The following is a 15,943-nucleotide window of genomic DNA, read 5'->3' as shown; positions in this document are numbered from 1 at the left end:
GGGACCACTTGGGTGGTCAGTCTTTCACGACAGTCACACACATGGTTATCTCGCTAGCCCTTATTTCTTTAGACTTATACCTCAAAGAATAATAACATTAAGGGGATACTTATAATAGACCTGCAGTTTTTATTGCAGGCTTGCAGTCTAGTTGAAAGAACTTGATTTCCAGGATCAAGGAGCGACCCTTCCTCAAATAAGAAAGCAATAGAGAAGGCTGCCTGGTGCCCTCCTCCCCCGTCACACACAGAATTGGAGTGTGTGTGAGATGAAATGGCTTAATGGGCAAAAGTGCTCGCCATAGGAGGAGGGAAAGGCCAAATGTGGTCAGCTGTAACCCCAGCATTCCTACAAAGGATGGAAGGGCCTCACATCAACACAAGTCTACACAGCATAGCAGTAACAAGGGACCTGACCTCAGAAGGAGGTAGGAAGAGAACTGACTCCAAAAACTTTGTTTTCTTCGCTCCATGTGTGCATCATGGCATGGACACTTACAAACAAACACGCAATAATAATATCAAAGAGCATATTTTTATATCACTAGAATATAGACAATTATGTAGTATTGTCAGGTTGTAACAGTTCTCTCTGATGGCTCTGCCTTAGGTTTTTTTTTTTTTTTTTTTTGGTTCTTTTCTTTTATTTTGTTTTTAAGATGATCAAATCAAAATAATGTTTGGGATTTCAGTTAATCCTTTAGCTACCACAATTCAGAATCTATTGATCTGTGAGGCTTTTCTAATGACAGATGCCAGTTCTGTGAACGGGGTTACAGAACATAAAATTAACTTGGCCTCTCTGAAGGGTCATAATGGTAACAGCACAGGTTGTCTTCTAGTGAAGGGTTACTGTTTCAAAATTAAGGGAGCATTTGCCTCTGCCACAGCTATTTTTTCTTGACTAGAGTCAAATAGGATCTGGTCTTGAAAAATGTGCAAGCTTCTCTATAAGTTAATTCCCTAATGCTTTTATGTCAGTGTGTAAAATTACCTTTGTAAAGATAGGAGCCAGTCAGGGTTCTCTAGAGGAGCATAACTTACATAATGAACTTACAGAGTGTGTGTGTGTGTGTGTGTGTGTGTGTGTGTGTGTGTGTGTGTGATTTTTTTTTTTTTTTAGAATGGCTTACAGAATGGCTTATGGTCTAGTTAGTCTAACAATGGCTGTCTACCAATGGAAGGTTCAACAATCCAGTAGTTGTTCAGTCTGTAAGGCTGGATGTCCCTACTGGTCTTCAGTATCTGCCAGAATCCTGAAGAAGGAGGCTCTAATGCCAGTGCCAGGGTGGACTTGCTAGTGAGAGGGAGAGCAAGCAAGCAGAAAGGAAACAAGCTTCCTTCTTCTGTGTCCTTTACCTAGGCTGCCAGCAGGAGGTGTGGGCCAGATTAAAGGTGGGTCTTGCCATCTCTAAAGATCTGATTTAAAAAGTGTATCTTTCTACCTCAAGGATCCAGATTAGACTGTGTCTTCCCACTTCAGATAGTTTAATTTAGAAAAACAATCCCTCACAGGTTCATTCCAGATATAGTCAAGTTGATAACCAAAAATAGCCATCGTATCAGTTATGTTCAATATCACAGTATTTGATTTATTACTTGTTAGAGCAATTTAAAAAGTGATGGCATTTCTTTTTCCTGGCTAGCTCTCAAATAAATACTAGACTGTAAGATTTATTTAATCAAGCTTTACAGTCCAATAGCTGAGTATTTATTAATCTATTTTAATCCTGTAATCTGGCTACCTTCCTGCCAAAATCCCCAAGACACTTGTGTTTTAGTTTCAATCTGGCTCTCTCTGCTTCAGGTGTGTTCCCATGGTGTCTCAACTCTCCTCAAGGCTGAATCCTCCTTTCTCCTCTTTTTCTTCCCCTCACCTCTCTGGAATCAGAAATCCAGTTCTACTCTCTCCTCTGCTTAGCCATTGGCTAACCAGATTTTACTGACAAAGAAGAGAATAAATAGGAGCAATGTTTGCACAACATTGAGGCAGGAGATAACTTAGAACAAGCATTACAGTGCCATGTCTGGAATGCAGCCAGATACGGACGGGGGCAGAGAAGTCAGTATTTGAATAATATAAGGATAATCTTTATGCCATGCTCAATAACTTACATACAGTTACTAGTTCTATCCTAAAGCAAGTATGGGCATACCAAGAAATTTTGCAAAATTAATACATTACTCCGTTTAGAATACAAAGAGATAATTATTTATCACTGAACAGAAATAGTCACTTTGCTTCAAAAAATTTTAAATAGTGTAACCTAAAACTTAAGTCTAAATCATAGTAGTTTTCTGAAGAGTGTTAGAATTAATATTCTGTTTATTTTAAATTTTTAATTTTTTAATTTTAATTTTAAGAAAGTTTGTGGCGTGGTCAGTACAAATATATACCTCTGGGAGAAAGCCAATTAGGTGATAGTCAGGGTCCTTCATAGGTTAGTTATAAATTACCTACATCAAAGAAAGAGTCCACAGTATGCAGGTACAGTTTTATCAGTTTTCCAAAATGATGATAAGTGTGAATATATTGCTTTAAGTTGAGCAAAATCAGAACAGAGAATATATGTGTTACCTAACCTAGACTTGTGTAGGATGGGCCCATTCTTCTTTGGAAAGTCATTCTGAGAAAACATTATAATTGCTTCTGTGAAGCATTGAATTAAAATGTTGTACAGATAGGTATAATAATGAAATATTGCTCACAGTCATCAGGGGTAGGTAAGTCAAGTTCACCTCCAAATGGTATTAACACAGCATGTGGAGTTTGTGTTACAGGCCCTCTTCTTTTACCAGATTAAATGCAGGGTTTGTGTCTCCTTGTTTCTGAATCACTGTCCTTTGTAAACAGAGTTCTGGTTTGTTATCCAATTGATATTTCTGTCATAGTTTGTACTCAGTACATTTCAGGAGTGCTTTGTTGCCTCTCTACCAATGCTAGATCACATATTATATCAACTACACATCCAGTTACTTGAGGCTTTCTCAGGTTTAGTGCTAAACTCAAGGACACTGTCATCCTATGACTATAAGTAGCCTGACAGTTTTTATTTCTGAATACTTATTAACTAATAACATTTTTTTATTTTTTTGCTAAGGAATTGTTGTTTATATTTTTATTTAGCTTTATAAAGCAAGAATAAGGTCAGCTTTGACAAAAACTGATTAATTCTCGAAAACCAGTGAAACACAACTTCCCTCATGTCCAGTTCCATTAATTGTAATTGGGCGTTTGCCCATTTCTTTTAGAGAATAACATTTATGTCCTGTTCATTTTAAACAGACTCATGTAGTTAATATGAATCCCCCAAAGTAAATTTTTCCTATCTTTACCTCATGAGCTTCATATTCCAATGACATGCTTTATTTAGAGTTTTGTCACTCTTAAGCTTTGCTCGCCAAACATTTTTTTCTGCCCTTTTCTATTAACTTTTTGATTATACGTATTTAAAATGACTATGCATGTGTGTGTGCACTCATGTGCATGCTAAGGCACCTTTGTCGACGTCAGAAGACAGCTTTGGGGAATAAGGTCTCCTTCTACCATCTGGGCTCCAGGGGGAAATTCCCAGGTTATCAGGCTTAGTAGCAAGTACCCTTTTATCCACTGAGTGATCTTACCAGCCCCTCCTTATATATTTTCTTACCATTCTTTTATAATTTCCCTTGTTATCTCAACATTGTCATTCTGGTCTAATAATGACATAAACAGTGCTGGTTAACCCTTATAATATGGGGTAAAATGATGACCAGTATGTGAGGAGAACTTGGTCCATGTTGACTTTCCACGGCCAGTTGAAGCTTGGGCTGAGCCTTACTGTCTCCTCCCCCGAGAAGTGCTCACTTCCCTGCTGATGAGACTCTTCTGAGGGGCCACAGTCTTTATAGGAGTTTAAAATCTAGCCTCAAATTTCTAGGTTCTTCATGCCAGGTCCTTTAGGTCAGCACTCATAGATTCTACTATCTATAGCAAAATAAGTCATTCTGTAACCTATTAAAGTATTTTAATCAGAGTAATTTTTGAGCTGGGAAGATAGCTCAGTGACTAAAGTGCTTATCATGCAAGCTTGAAGACTTGAGTTTGGATCCCCATTGCCCACCTAAAAAGTTGAGTGGTGACTGTCGTTGAAACCCATTACTCCAGTGTTGCAGGATATTTGATCGAATTTTGAACCCCCAAATTGTGTTATTTACTGGAGGAAAAACAACAACAACAACAACAAAAAAAAACCTGTTTCTAGATGTGTTGTGGCTCAGCCCTTAGCATACACCTTTGATCCCTCTGGCTGGAATACAGACACTCCCTTACTGCATACCTTTAATCCCACACAATGAAGGTAAGGTTTGTAGAAGGAAGCACCCATGTTTTAAAGTGATATCTAAGTGGTAGACAAAATGACAAATCAGAGAAAGACGTGATAGAATAGAGTATGCCCAACTTGAGGTATTCATGCCCAGAGTCCCGGCGGTTTCTTGCTTCAACTGTGCTTGAACAGAACTGGGTGCTCAGCCCCTCTGACCCCAGCTGGCCTCTTTGAGCCTGAGCCCTTTACAACTTTGTTGCTCTGCTGTACCTCGCCTGGCTGCTGCCATGACCACCACTTCTCCCGAACTACCAGCAGGATTGCCATCAACCGTCAGATCAACTTAGAGTTGTGTGCTTCCTATGTCTGTCTCTACATCTGGCTATTTTGACCAGGATGATGCAGCTCTGAAGAACTCTGCCAAATACTTTCTCCACCAATCTCATGAGGAGAGAGAACCTGATAAGAAACTGATAAAGCTGCAGAACCAATGAGGTGGCCGAATCTTCCTGCAGGATATAAAGAAACCAGACCATGATGCCTGGTAGAGCAGGCTGAATGCAATAGGGTATGCACTGCACTTGGAAAGAGTGAATCAGGCACAACTGGAACTTCACAAACTGACTACTGACAAGAATGATCCCCACTTATGTGACTTCATTGAGACACATTACCTGAATGAGCAGGTGAAATCCATTAAAGAACAGGGTGACCTCATGATCAACTTAGGCAAGATGGGAGCCCCTGGATCTGGCATGGCAGAATATCTCTTTGACAAGCACACCCTGAGACACAGTGATGAGAGCTAAGCTGGCTTCCCCAAAGCCATGTGACTTTTCTGGTCACTCAGGCAGTGCATATATGTTGGGCTGCCTTTAACTTTTCTATAAGTTGCACCAAAATACTCATTTAAGTTCTTTAATTTGTACTGTTTCTTCAAATAAAGAATTTTGATATCTTCCCCCAACCCACAAAAAAAGAATATGTCCAACTCACAGGGAAAAAAAGGAAAAGAGGCTGTTTAAGAGAGCAGCACAGAGAGAAAAAAAAAAAAAAAAAAAAAAGGGAAGGAGTCAGTTTTACCAGGACAGTTGTAAAGAAGTAAGTTGCAGAGAGAGAACAAGCTTGACCAGGTTGACAGAATGAGCCAGAGAATGAGAGACAGAAAATTAGAACATTTTGCCAAAGTTAGTATGAGTTCAAGCGAGCAGTTCAGGAGAGGCTGAGAAAGAAGCCAGATTGAATCAGTCAAATTGGAGAAGTTTTGAGCAAGAACAGCTGAGTTGTACCAGTCAGCCAGAGTTCTGAAAGAACCAGGAAAGAGTGAGCTGATTCAGCAGTACATCTCAGAAGCTGAAAGCATTCTAGGCCTGGGTAAGATTGTATCGAGGCTAGAAGCTTCCACGGCAAGGCCTGGGTTAGCAGACGGAGGAAGTAAGTCTCAGAAACAATTTCTTCAGGGCATAAGAGGTATTTTTTTTTTTTTTTTGGTTCTTTTTTTCGGAGCTGGGGACCGAACCCAGGGCCTTGCGCTTCCTAGGTAAGCGCTCTACCACTGAGCTAAATCCCCAGCCCCAAGAGGTATTTTTATACCCCAGTCCTGGGAGGACAGGGTAAGATTTTTGGAGTTTGTTGGCTAGCAGTCTAACGGATTGTAAATTCAGCTTCAGCGAAGAGACTGTCTCAAAAAGTAAGGTAGAGATGAAGCACTTGATACCAGTGTCTGGCTCCCCAGGGCACCACACAACCACAATACCCCACATTTTTTTAGTTATTTTAAATATTTGCTGCAGTGTTAAATATTATCTGGTTCTCTTTTTTTGTCTCTGGTGTTAATAATTAGACATGAAAAACATTTTGAAATATGAAAGATAATTGGCACCATATAGATTATCTTCCAAAACTTTGGAGATAATATTTGATATTATAAAAATTTCAATCAATACTGGTATTAAGTAGTAATTCTATCTTTAGGGTCCTAAAATATACAGATATATTCTCAAAACTATTTGTAACTTCCAAACTACCTTCTTCAAATTTTTACTTGAGTGACCTTAGGTTATGAAAAATAGTATATAGGAAACATAGCATGTTTTATTCAGCCAGTCCCCACCTGAAGCATTTTAGTTGCATATATAATTTTGAAGGAATTAACCACAGGTAATCTCCAGCCATTTGTAGAATCCTCTGGAGTTTTCTGGATCAGAATCATTGTTCTTACCATTGATAGTCCCTGGAAGTTCTGCTTTTGAGCAAAACTTTGTCAGTACCAGTTGTAGGGATGTTTTTTAAACTAATGCTTTTTGTAAAGCTATTACTACTGTAATTTTGTTTCTTTAAAGCTTATCATTTTAAGTACAACAATCTTATAACTTTCATTTTAAATATTATTATTAATATAATTGCTCTAAATCTTATCTTCCCAATGACTTGGTTTTTCCAGGCCCCAAATCCTCACCAGTCCATCTCCTTCAAAATCCATTCCAATTCCACAGCCCTTCCGGCCAGCAGATGAAGATCATCGCAATCAGTTTGGGCAACGAGACCGCTCCTCCTCCGCTCCCAATGTTCATATAAACACAATCGAACCTGTCAATATTGATGTAAGTACTGGCGGTGCTAGCACTAAGCAATCTGAGTGTGCTCCCCTGGTTTCCTGTTAGACTTTCAATACAGATGGGAAGTAGATGCCACTTTTCACTTATCATGGAAGTGCTAGGCTCCTACATTACGGGTCCAGATGCCCAAGCATCTTCTCTGGTAATATTAAGTACTTTACTATTGTCAAGTTGCAATTATTCTCACTTTTTTCTATGACACTATCTCTGAAAACATTTTAAATTAAAATGGGAATTTTACGAGTTCTCTTAAGATTTTTGTTCAATTTATCTGTTATGAAAATGACATGAATTTGGCATTAGAACCAACAAAGAGTTCTGGATTTATATTTTTTAAAATCTTACAGTTGGAACTATAACTTAAATTTTATTAACTTTTAAAATGCTTTATTATAAATTTTATTTAATTACCAAGATAAATCATGAATAAAGGATTTTAAAATCAGCCTTTCTTCCTACTTTTATTGTTTCCCCCTGTGTTTCGGAGAGTAAGTTCATATAAGTAGCTTTTTCCTAGTACCATTTTTAACTAAGGCTTTTCTCTCTATGTAGACCTGAACACACAGAAAGAGAAGTGGGAAAGGGAGCTGTGGGAGTAGGGAGCTTGGAAAGTCGGAGTCGCACAGTATCTGTAGGTTAGGTGTGTTCTCGATGTGCCCCAGCTTGGAGCCTTCATCTTTATTTGAAAACAAATAGTCTGTTAAACTGTTTCCCCTTGTCTCTGCTATGCCTCCTCCTAGTTTCTTGGGCCTGGCTATTTGAAGAATCACTTTATGCCTTACTCTTTTACCCTTTTCATAACTGCCGAAACTGTTTTCCTTTCCCCTTTACGTCTAGACTCTTCTAACTTATTGACATAACCATTTGCCTCCATATTCATTCATATGAACAACTTAATGAATTTATTCCTACCATTAATTTTTCTTTAACCATTTCCACCCTGGTAATCTCACCAGGATAATTTTTATAATACTCTTATCATCTATTCTCTTGTTTGAAAGCTTTTAATGACTTAAAGTTTTTATTCATGCTCAGTCATTTCTTACCTTATTATCTGAGTACATGTCTGAATGACCAAGATAACTCTTAAAAAAGTATTTAGTTGGGGCTTGCTTATAGTTTCAGAGGTTTAGTCCATTTTTATCATCGTGGGGAGCATGGCGACATGCAATAGTTAAGAGCTTTACATCTTGATCTGCAGACAGGGCAGGGAGGGTGTTGTTCTGGTGTGTGCTTTTGAAACTTCAGAGCCTACCTCCAACAAGGCTACTTCCTGGAGAATAAATCTCCAGATACTGTGAGCCTGTGGGGACCATCCTTCCTCAAACCACCACATTAAAACAAGTCTCCAAATACTGTGAGCCTATGGGGACCATCCTTCCTCAAACCACCACATTAAAACAAGTCTCCAAATACTGTGAGCCTATGGGGACCATCCTTCCTCAAACCACCACATTAAAACAAGTCTCCAAATACTGTGAGCCTATGGGGACCATCCTTCCTCAAACCACCACATTAAAACAAGTCTCCAAATACTGTGAGCCTATGGGAACCATCCTTCCTCAAACCACCACATTAAAACAAGTCTCCAAATACTGTGAGCCTATGGGGACCATCCTTCCTCAAACCACCACATTAAAACAAGTCTCCAAATACTGTGAGCCTATGGGAACCATCCTTCCTCAAACCACCACATTAAAACAAATGGTAGCTAGAAGCGAACCATGCGCTTGTGGCGCACACCTTTAGTCTTGGCGCTGACCGCTAAAGGCACCAGAGGGGCAGAGCTGGAGACCAGCCTATGACACATGGTACCCTGGAGATGAAGGGACTATCAAGGAGAACGAATGAATTTAGAAATTACAGCTGATGGATGCTACTTGTGCAGATGTTCACAGATAACAAAGGTATTGCCAGAAGTTCTTTGGTTGTTTCTTCTGTGATGCTGAATCACAGGGATGACAGACAAGGGACTAGAAGAGGTTAGGGAACAGTTGAAATGGTTTTAAAATACTAGACTATCCTACTTAAACTAGATCGAGTAGATTGTTGAACAGGGAGCTTTAAGAACACATGACATTGAAAAGGGTAAATGTGTATTGGACCTCCAGTAGTTTCTAGGAGTGGGAAAGCCACATTCATCTGTAGGGGTGTGTGGGAGTTTCAGAGCTAGGATAGGAAACAGGAAAAGGGTTACAACTGTTCTCCTGTGGGGCCTTCTGTCTAGAAAGCCCCTTGATTTCTACATGCCTGTCTAGTCTTCACAGCCCTGACTCAGATTTCTTTAGCTGCTTCACCAATGCCAAATCCTAGTGTCATTTCTTTTGCACTGTAGTCACCAATTCTTATAGATCTGGAGGCTGGAAGCCCAGTGTCAGATTGCCAGATCATCATAGTCTTAATGTATGGCACTAAAAGTCTTGTCAATGCCATCACTTTTTATTATAATGAACTGGTGTATCTCTCTTTTATTCCTACTTTTCATGTGCCTACATCTCACAGTGTTTGTAAGCTCTGAAACCACAGAAAGGTAGTGAAACCATTAAGACTTTTGTATATTTCATGAAAAACATTCTATTAAATAGGTTTTTGAATGTTAAAAAAAAGAGACTTTTGTATATTGAAGGGTCTATGTAGTACATTGAATATGGTAGACATACACAGTAAAGAATTCACTCATTTTAATAAGCAAAATGGTGCCTATTTGCAATTAATCTTTTCAGAGACATTTGTGGCCTTTCAATCCCTGACACTTAGGTTAACTGAGTAAAGTAATCCAGGTTCTGTAGACTAGGATCCAATTTCATTGTATATGGAATTTCCCCTACTACCAACATTACTGTAAAAGCTGTATTTTAAATAAGAAAGACCACTTTAAACAAAATCCTTATTTGAGCTGTTTTGATCTCCCCTCCTTTTTAATGTTTCTTGTACATCCAGATTTTTATGATAGTATTCAGTGTGCTTAATTTTGTATTTTTTATTATATGTAAACATGTTCCATGTTTTAAGTTTCATAGTTGTTTGGTAACTGTGCACTACTTCATTAAATTGATACACCATAGCCATAATATGACTAAATGCCTATCAGAGGGAAATAATTATTTCTGACTTTTGGTGTGATGGATAATGCTGCACTAAACATCTTTGTGCATATCATTTTTTCTTCTGAATTATTTCCTTAGGAAAAATTCCCAGAAGTGGAATTACAGGATCAAAGGGTATGAACATTTTTATGGCTCTTAATATGTGCCAGTAGAATCTTCTTTAAGGATTTATGAAGTCACTGAGTGGCCTGGAATGGATTTCAGCATTTGACCAGGACTAATAATCCTTTCACGTAGGTCAGGGTGGCAAGTGCTTCAAACGTTAGTGTTTGTCATGTACACTAGCTAATTTAATAGTCTTTGCTTTGTGAAATAATTATAAGACAGGTATTGTTTTGAATTAACCCTTCTGCTTATGCATAGTAGAAAATGTGTTGTTGTTGTTGTTATTACTTTTTTACCATGTGCTTTGAATAAACATATTTACTATTTGTTTGTAGGATTTGATTAGAGACCAGGGGTTTCGTGGGGATGGAGGTAAGTAGTGATTTTAGGGTTTTATTTTGTTTTGTTTTTGTTGTTGTTTTAAGGCAAAAATGCAATTGCTTTGCTGCTTGTCTCCTTTATGGTTGCTTTTTTTTTTTTTTTTCCTGAAACAGACACAGAGAAAAATGTGTAGAGAAAACCAAATGGGTTTTGGTTTTTTGGCTTTTTTGTTTGTTTGTTTGTTTGTTTTTAATAGTAGTTATTTACTAGTAGCAGAATTTAAAATTATCCATAACAAGGAGAGAACGTGAGAAGACATAGAAGAAAGTCTTAAATGCACCCCTTCCAATCTTAGGTACGGCACAAGGAGGACCCTTAGTTGTTGTATCCACTTTTTAATTTCTGCTGCCTCCAAAGCTGGAGTCACTACGTTTCTCTTGGCCCACACCAAGTAGAGAGAGCTCAGAGTCAAATGGAATCATTGTCAGTCATTCTTTGGGGTGGCTGGCCATATCTCCTCAACTGTCAGACTCTATCAACATTTCCCATCCCCTGTCTAGATCTATTTGAAAGATACATTTATTTTATGGAATGGACCCATAATGGAAAAATTTAGTTACCCCTTATTGGTATAGTAAATAAAATATACAAATGAGAAATTATATTAATGGAGAATTTTAGTTGTCCCCTTATTGGAAATTATATTAAGATTTCTTACAGATTTTCCATCTAGCTTTCCCTCTAGCAAAGATAGTATTGTTTTAAGAAAATGTTTTTGAGCCAAATGTGATAACATATGCCTATGATCCTAGCTGAGGCAGGAAGAACATGAGTTTGAGGCTAGCCCAGTCTGCATAGCATGGCTCTCTCAAAAAACAAAACAAGCAGACTCTAATAATTTACCACATATGTTTTCTAAAAGATGGCATTTGAGACTGTCTTCGCGTTTTCTTTCAAGAGCTCCACTGTGCTTACCTTCTCAGCTGCCTTCTGTCTTACAAGGAAGACTGTGTTAGCTGCACATCATGCCTAGAGCTGGGCTCTTCACTGTGGCCTTCTGTCTCTTCAAAATAGGGCCAAGCCCAGACTCAATAGTTATACTGAGTAAACATTGTAAACCATATTGTTATGGTTCTGTACTCCTGAGAAGATACCAGATAACAAGCCTAAATTATGTACTTAATGCTGACTTACCACACAGTTACTCAAGAGTATGTGTTGTTTGTTACTCCGTGAGCCTGCCAATTAATGTTGCTGCCAGTTTGACTTCATATGTCTTAGTAGCTGTGGCTGCTGATAATTTTGCCCAATACATCCAGCATTTAAATGTTTCCATCATGTTAGCATCACAGTTAACCGTAGTAAACAGCCTGCTTAGCACCTAAAGTCAAGTGGCATTTCTTATCCTTGTTATGAGTCACTTTGAACAAATTCATTGGGGTTTTTGTGAAAATATAAGCAGATTTTTAAAATATCATCCATAATTATTTTATGAAGCAGGCTTTAGTTCATCTAATTTATTCCCCATGACTTCTTTCATTTCTTCTGTGTGTCTGTCTTCCTGTGTTTGCCTGCCCCTCTCTTTCTCTTCTAACAGCCCCTTTGAACCAGCTGATGCGCTGTCTTCGGAAATACCAATCCCGGACTCCCAGCCCCCTCCTCCATTCTGTCCCCAGTGAAATAGTGTTTGATTTTGAGCCTGGCCCAGTGTTCAGAGGTAGTTGGGCTCTTCTTTCTTGTTCTCACCCAAGCAAACTAAATATAAGATACAGACTCTGTGTGTGCCTCACCTCACAGCGTGTGTTTGTAAGTGTGAGAGTGTTAAGTACTAAATTTCTGCTTGGCCTGGCTGGAATGCTCTGAATGTGCTTCTCACATCCTCACTACTGCAAGCTTCCTGTATGCTGTCTATTACAAACTTTTAAAAGCAAGAAATTTCTGAGTTGGGATTTCCATCTTGCTCATTTTTGTCTTAGTTCTGCTTGGTCTGGATAACTTCTTAAATTCTGGGAGACACAGGCAGGACTCTTTCTATTTTAGTGCATTGGATGATAATTTGCAATTAACTAATATTAATACTATTTAAGAAAATAAAAATGTATGTGGAAACCCCTATGAAAAAGCTTTACATTGGGCATATGACTCACATCTGTAACCTCAGCACTTGAGATACAGAGGCAGGAGGAAAATCACTGCAGGTTTGAGGCCAAAAAGTTCTTATGAGACTTTTGACAGTGTTTTCAAATTTAGTAATATTAGTAATTAATCTATAAACATGAGTTCAAGAAAACTGAATGTATATGTTTACTTATGTCCCTCACATAAGGAAAGTTAACAATATAATTATCCCATATTTTGCCATGTCATATTTTAATTTACTGTCAAATTGACTTAAATTTTAAGATAAAATTGTATATCTTTAAAAACTGTTATAAAGTTGTTTTACTGCTTTGATGCACTTAGTGACCTAGGTTTATGTAATCATGGTGCTTTAGCGTTTTCCACCAGGCCGGCCTTAACTATAGTGGAAGTCATTCCATACTTAGGGATATAATTAAACTGAATAACCCAATGAACGAGAACTGTGCCCGAGGTTGTTGCTGCTTCACAATGTGGGAAGTTATCAATGACCAGGATAGAATGTATTGTGCTCTAGTTCAAAGAAATTCCAGGCACCATTTTCTTTTAGAAAATTGCATGTGCAATCATAGAACTTCCATATGGTGCTATATAACATGATGTAGTGGCTATAAAACATCTGTCCAGATTTAACATTTAAATGTGATTGTATCCTTGCCATTTGAAAGAGCCTCTTTTTTTACCCTTGAGAATAGTATTTTTTGGAAGTTTTTCTCAGCTATATATGAAAATCCTACCTAGAACTCTCAGGCCTGTTCACTGTACACTTCTCTGTCCCAGCTACTTCACATAGTGCTATGAGTAGCTGGAAGTTTGCATATTAGAAACCTGAGCCTACTTACAAGGTTCACTTGGCATATAACATACTAGAATATATCTGGAATATGGGTGCGATGCCATAGCAGTTACCTGTTCACCCTTGCAATACCAAGTTTTCAGAAAGCCTTTAGTGGGACTGGGGTGTTAGTTTACAAGCACTGGCTGCTTCTCCAGAGGACTCAGGTTCCCTTCCCAGCACCCACATGGCAGCTCACCACTGTCTGTAACTGTGGCTTCAGAAGTTCTGACACCTTCACACAGATACACATGCAGGCCAAACACCAATGCACATAAATAAAAATAATAATTTTTCAATAAGAAAGCCTACTTGGCTTTGTTTATATTAACTTTGCAATAAAGGTAACAAAGATAGAAAAAACCTCCAAGAACCACTCAAATAGTAGAGTTTGTAGTTTGGTATCATATATAAATATAAGGCTAATAGGAAAGAAATATTTAAAGGCCATTAAAATGTTTGAGTTTTAATGTTTAATGTTAATGTTTTAATGTTTTTGAAGTACTGAGGCTAGTGAAATAATACAAAATAAGTTTTATAGAAATATGCCTTGATTTTGTTGTTGGGTTTTGTTAGTTTTTCCTATGTTTTATCACATAGGGTCTTTGTATTACATGGCTCTGGCTATCCTGGAAGTCTATCTGTAGACAGGCTAGCCTCAAATGCAGAGATCCACCTGCCTCTGCCTCCCAAGTGCTAGGATTAAAGGTGTGTGGTACCATGCCTGTGCGTTGGTTTTGATGTTTTAATTTCTTATCAAAGGCACAGGAACTTGGGAGTGAATTTTAGAAATTGTGTCTTGGTTTAGAGATTGTATTTTTCTAGACTTATTTATTATTATCTATTTTAAGGGTCATTAAATTGGCCAAAAAAAAAACCTTAAAAAATTATTGTGCTCATTACATATCATGCCTCTTTTGGCCTACCCTTTGTTAAGGGCCAATATTTAAACATGCACTCCATTTTAAAGTAAGTCTAGATTTCCCCACTTTCTGCCCCTGTTATGTGGACATATTTGTTCCTTCTTAATGCTTACTCCTCCTTAATGTGGGTAATTTCCCCTTTTTTCTAATTTAGGGTCAACCACAGGCTTGTCGGCCACCCCACCTGCCTCATTACCTGGCTCACTCACTAACGTGAAAGCCTTACAGAAATCTCCAGGACCTCAGCGGGAAAGGAAGTCCTCCTCCTCCTCCTCCTCCACGGAAGACAGAAGTCGGATGGTAAGGATCTGTGCTGTGACTGGACCATCTAAATGTAAGAGCCCTGTGGCGCGAGGTTCCTGCCGCATTTAAGGATTAATAGGTCTTGCCTGAAGTGTATTCACACAAACCTGACCTTTGTTCTAGTTTCTTTCTTTCTTTCTTTTTTTTTTTTTTTTTTAAGATTTATTTATTTATATGTAAGTACACTGTAGCTGTCTTCAGACACTCCAGAAGAGGGCATCAGATCCCATTACAGATGGTTGTGAGCCACCATGTGGATGCTGAGAATTGAACTCCGGACCTCTGGCAGAGCAGTCAGTGCTCTTAACTACTGAGGCATCTCTCCACCCCAATTATTTCTATTTTTAACTTTTTTTTTTTTTCGGAGCTGGGGACCGAACCCAGGGCCTTGCGCTTCCTAGGTAAGCGCTCTACCACTGAGGTAAATCCCCAGCCCCTATTTTTAATTTTTTAATTAGTATTATTTTTGTGTTGATGGGTGTTTGACTGCATATATAAGTACAGCTTGCACATGCCCAGTGGTAAAGGAGGTCAGAAGAGTGTAATGGATCCCCTGGAACTAGAGTTATAGATGAGCTGTCATGGGTGCTGGGACCTGAACCTGGGTACTCTGCAAGAAAAACCACTAATCCTAACTTCTCAACTATTTCTCCAGCCCCAAATATTTCTGTTTTTAAGTAATTTTTCCACCCTTGAATTGGCTAATTTTAAATTTAGTCATGAGTATAACTATTACTTCTTCAACGTGGATATTTTATTGTTTTCTTTCTTTGTTTTTTTGGTTGGTTGGTTTTTTTGTTTGTTTGTTTTTTTAAGACTTTTCTCTGTTCCTAACTTCATGTCAGGCAGGTCAATATATTTAGCATGAAACATAAGGTTTTTTTCTCTTTTGTTTGCCTTGGCTTGACTTTTGTATTATATTTTTCAAGAAAACACTTGGTAGAAGAGATTCAAGTGATGATTGGGAGATTCCTGATGGACAGATTACAGTGGGACAGAGAATTGGATCTGGGTCCTTTGGAACTGTCTACAAGGGAAAGTGGCATGGTATGTATGTAATACAGTGTCAGTGGCTCACCTGGGACATGGTATGTATGTAATACATTGGTGTAGTGGGGATATGTTAAGAAATGTTTATTTAAAAAAAAAAAAAACAAAAGCTGGGCATAATGGTACATTCCTTAACCCTAGCATTCAAGAGGCAAAGGAGGCAAGTAGATCTCTGAGTTCAAGACCAGCCTGGTCTACAGAGCAAGTTACAGACAGTACAGACAGGGCACACAGAA

At 38.3% G+C, this 15,943-nt stretch overlaps 1 protein-coding gene and 1 pseudogene across 16 annotated transcripts in view; both read left to right on the top strand.

The window, feature by feature from the left end:
• Nucleotides 1–15,943, top strand: part of Braf (B-Raf proto-oncogene, serine/threonine kinase) — a 147,160-nt gene that overhangs the window by 72,895 nt on the left and 58,322 nt on the right. For 9 of the 16 annotated variants that reach the window (XR_010065585.1, XR_010065582.1, XR_010065584.1 and 6 more), the window contains 6 exons: nucleotides 6,750–6,909; nucleotides 10,110–10,145; nucleotides 10,472–10,508; nucleotides 12,055–12,174; nucleotides 14,509–14,654; nucleotides 15,587–15,704. Coding sequence is in view for 6 of the 16 variants with exons in the window: in XM_231692.11 (XP_231692.4) it covers nucleotides 6,750–6,909; nucleotides 10,110–10,145; nucleotides 10,472–10,508; nucleotides 12,055–12,174; nucleotides 14,509–14,654; nucleotides 15,587–15,704 (617 nt within the window). In the remaining 10 variants the exon portion in view is untranslated. 16 annotated transcript variants of the gene reach the window in all.
• On the top strand, nucleotides 358–5,467 carry Fth1-ps1 (ferritin heavy chain 1, pseudogene 1; annotated as a pseudogene).

This window comes from Rattus norvegicus, chromosome 4 (assembly GCF_036323735.1).
Source record: "Rattus norvegicus strain BN/NHsdMcwi chromosome 4, GRCr8, whole genome shotgun sequence".
Taxonomy (NCBI): domain Eukaryota; kingdom Metazoa; phylum Chordata; class Mammalia; order Rodentia; family Muridae; genus Rattus; species Rattus norvegicus.
The sequence above is the reverse complement of the archived record's forward strand: the minus strand, read 5'-3'. Positions and strand labels throughout refer to the sequence as shown.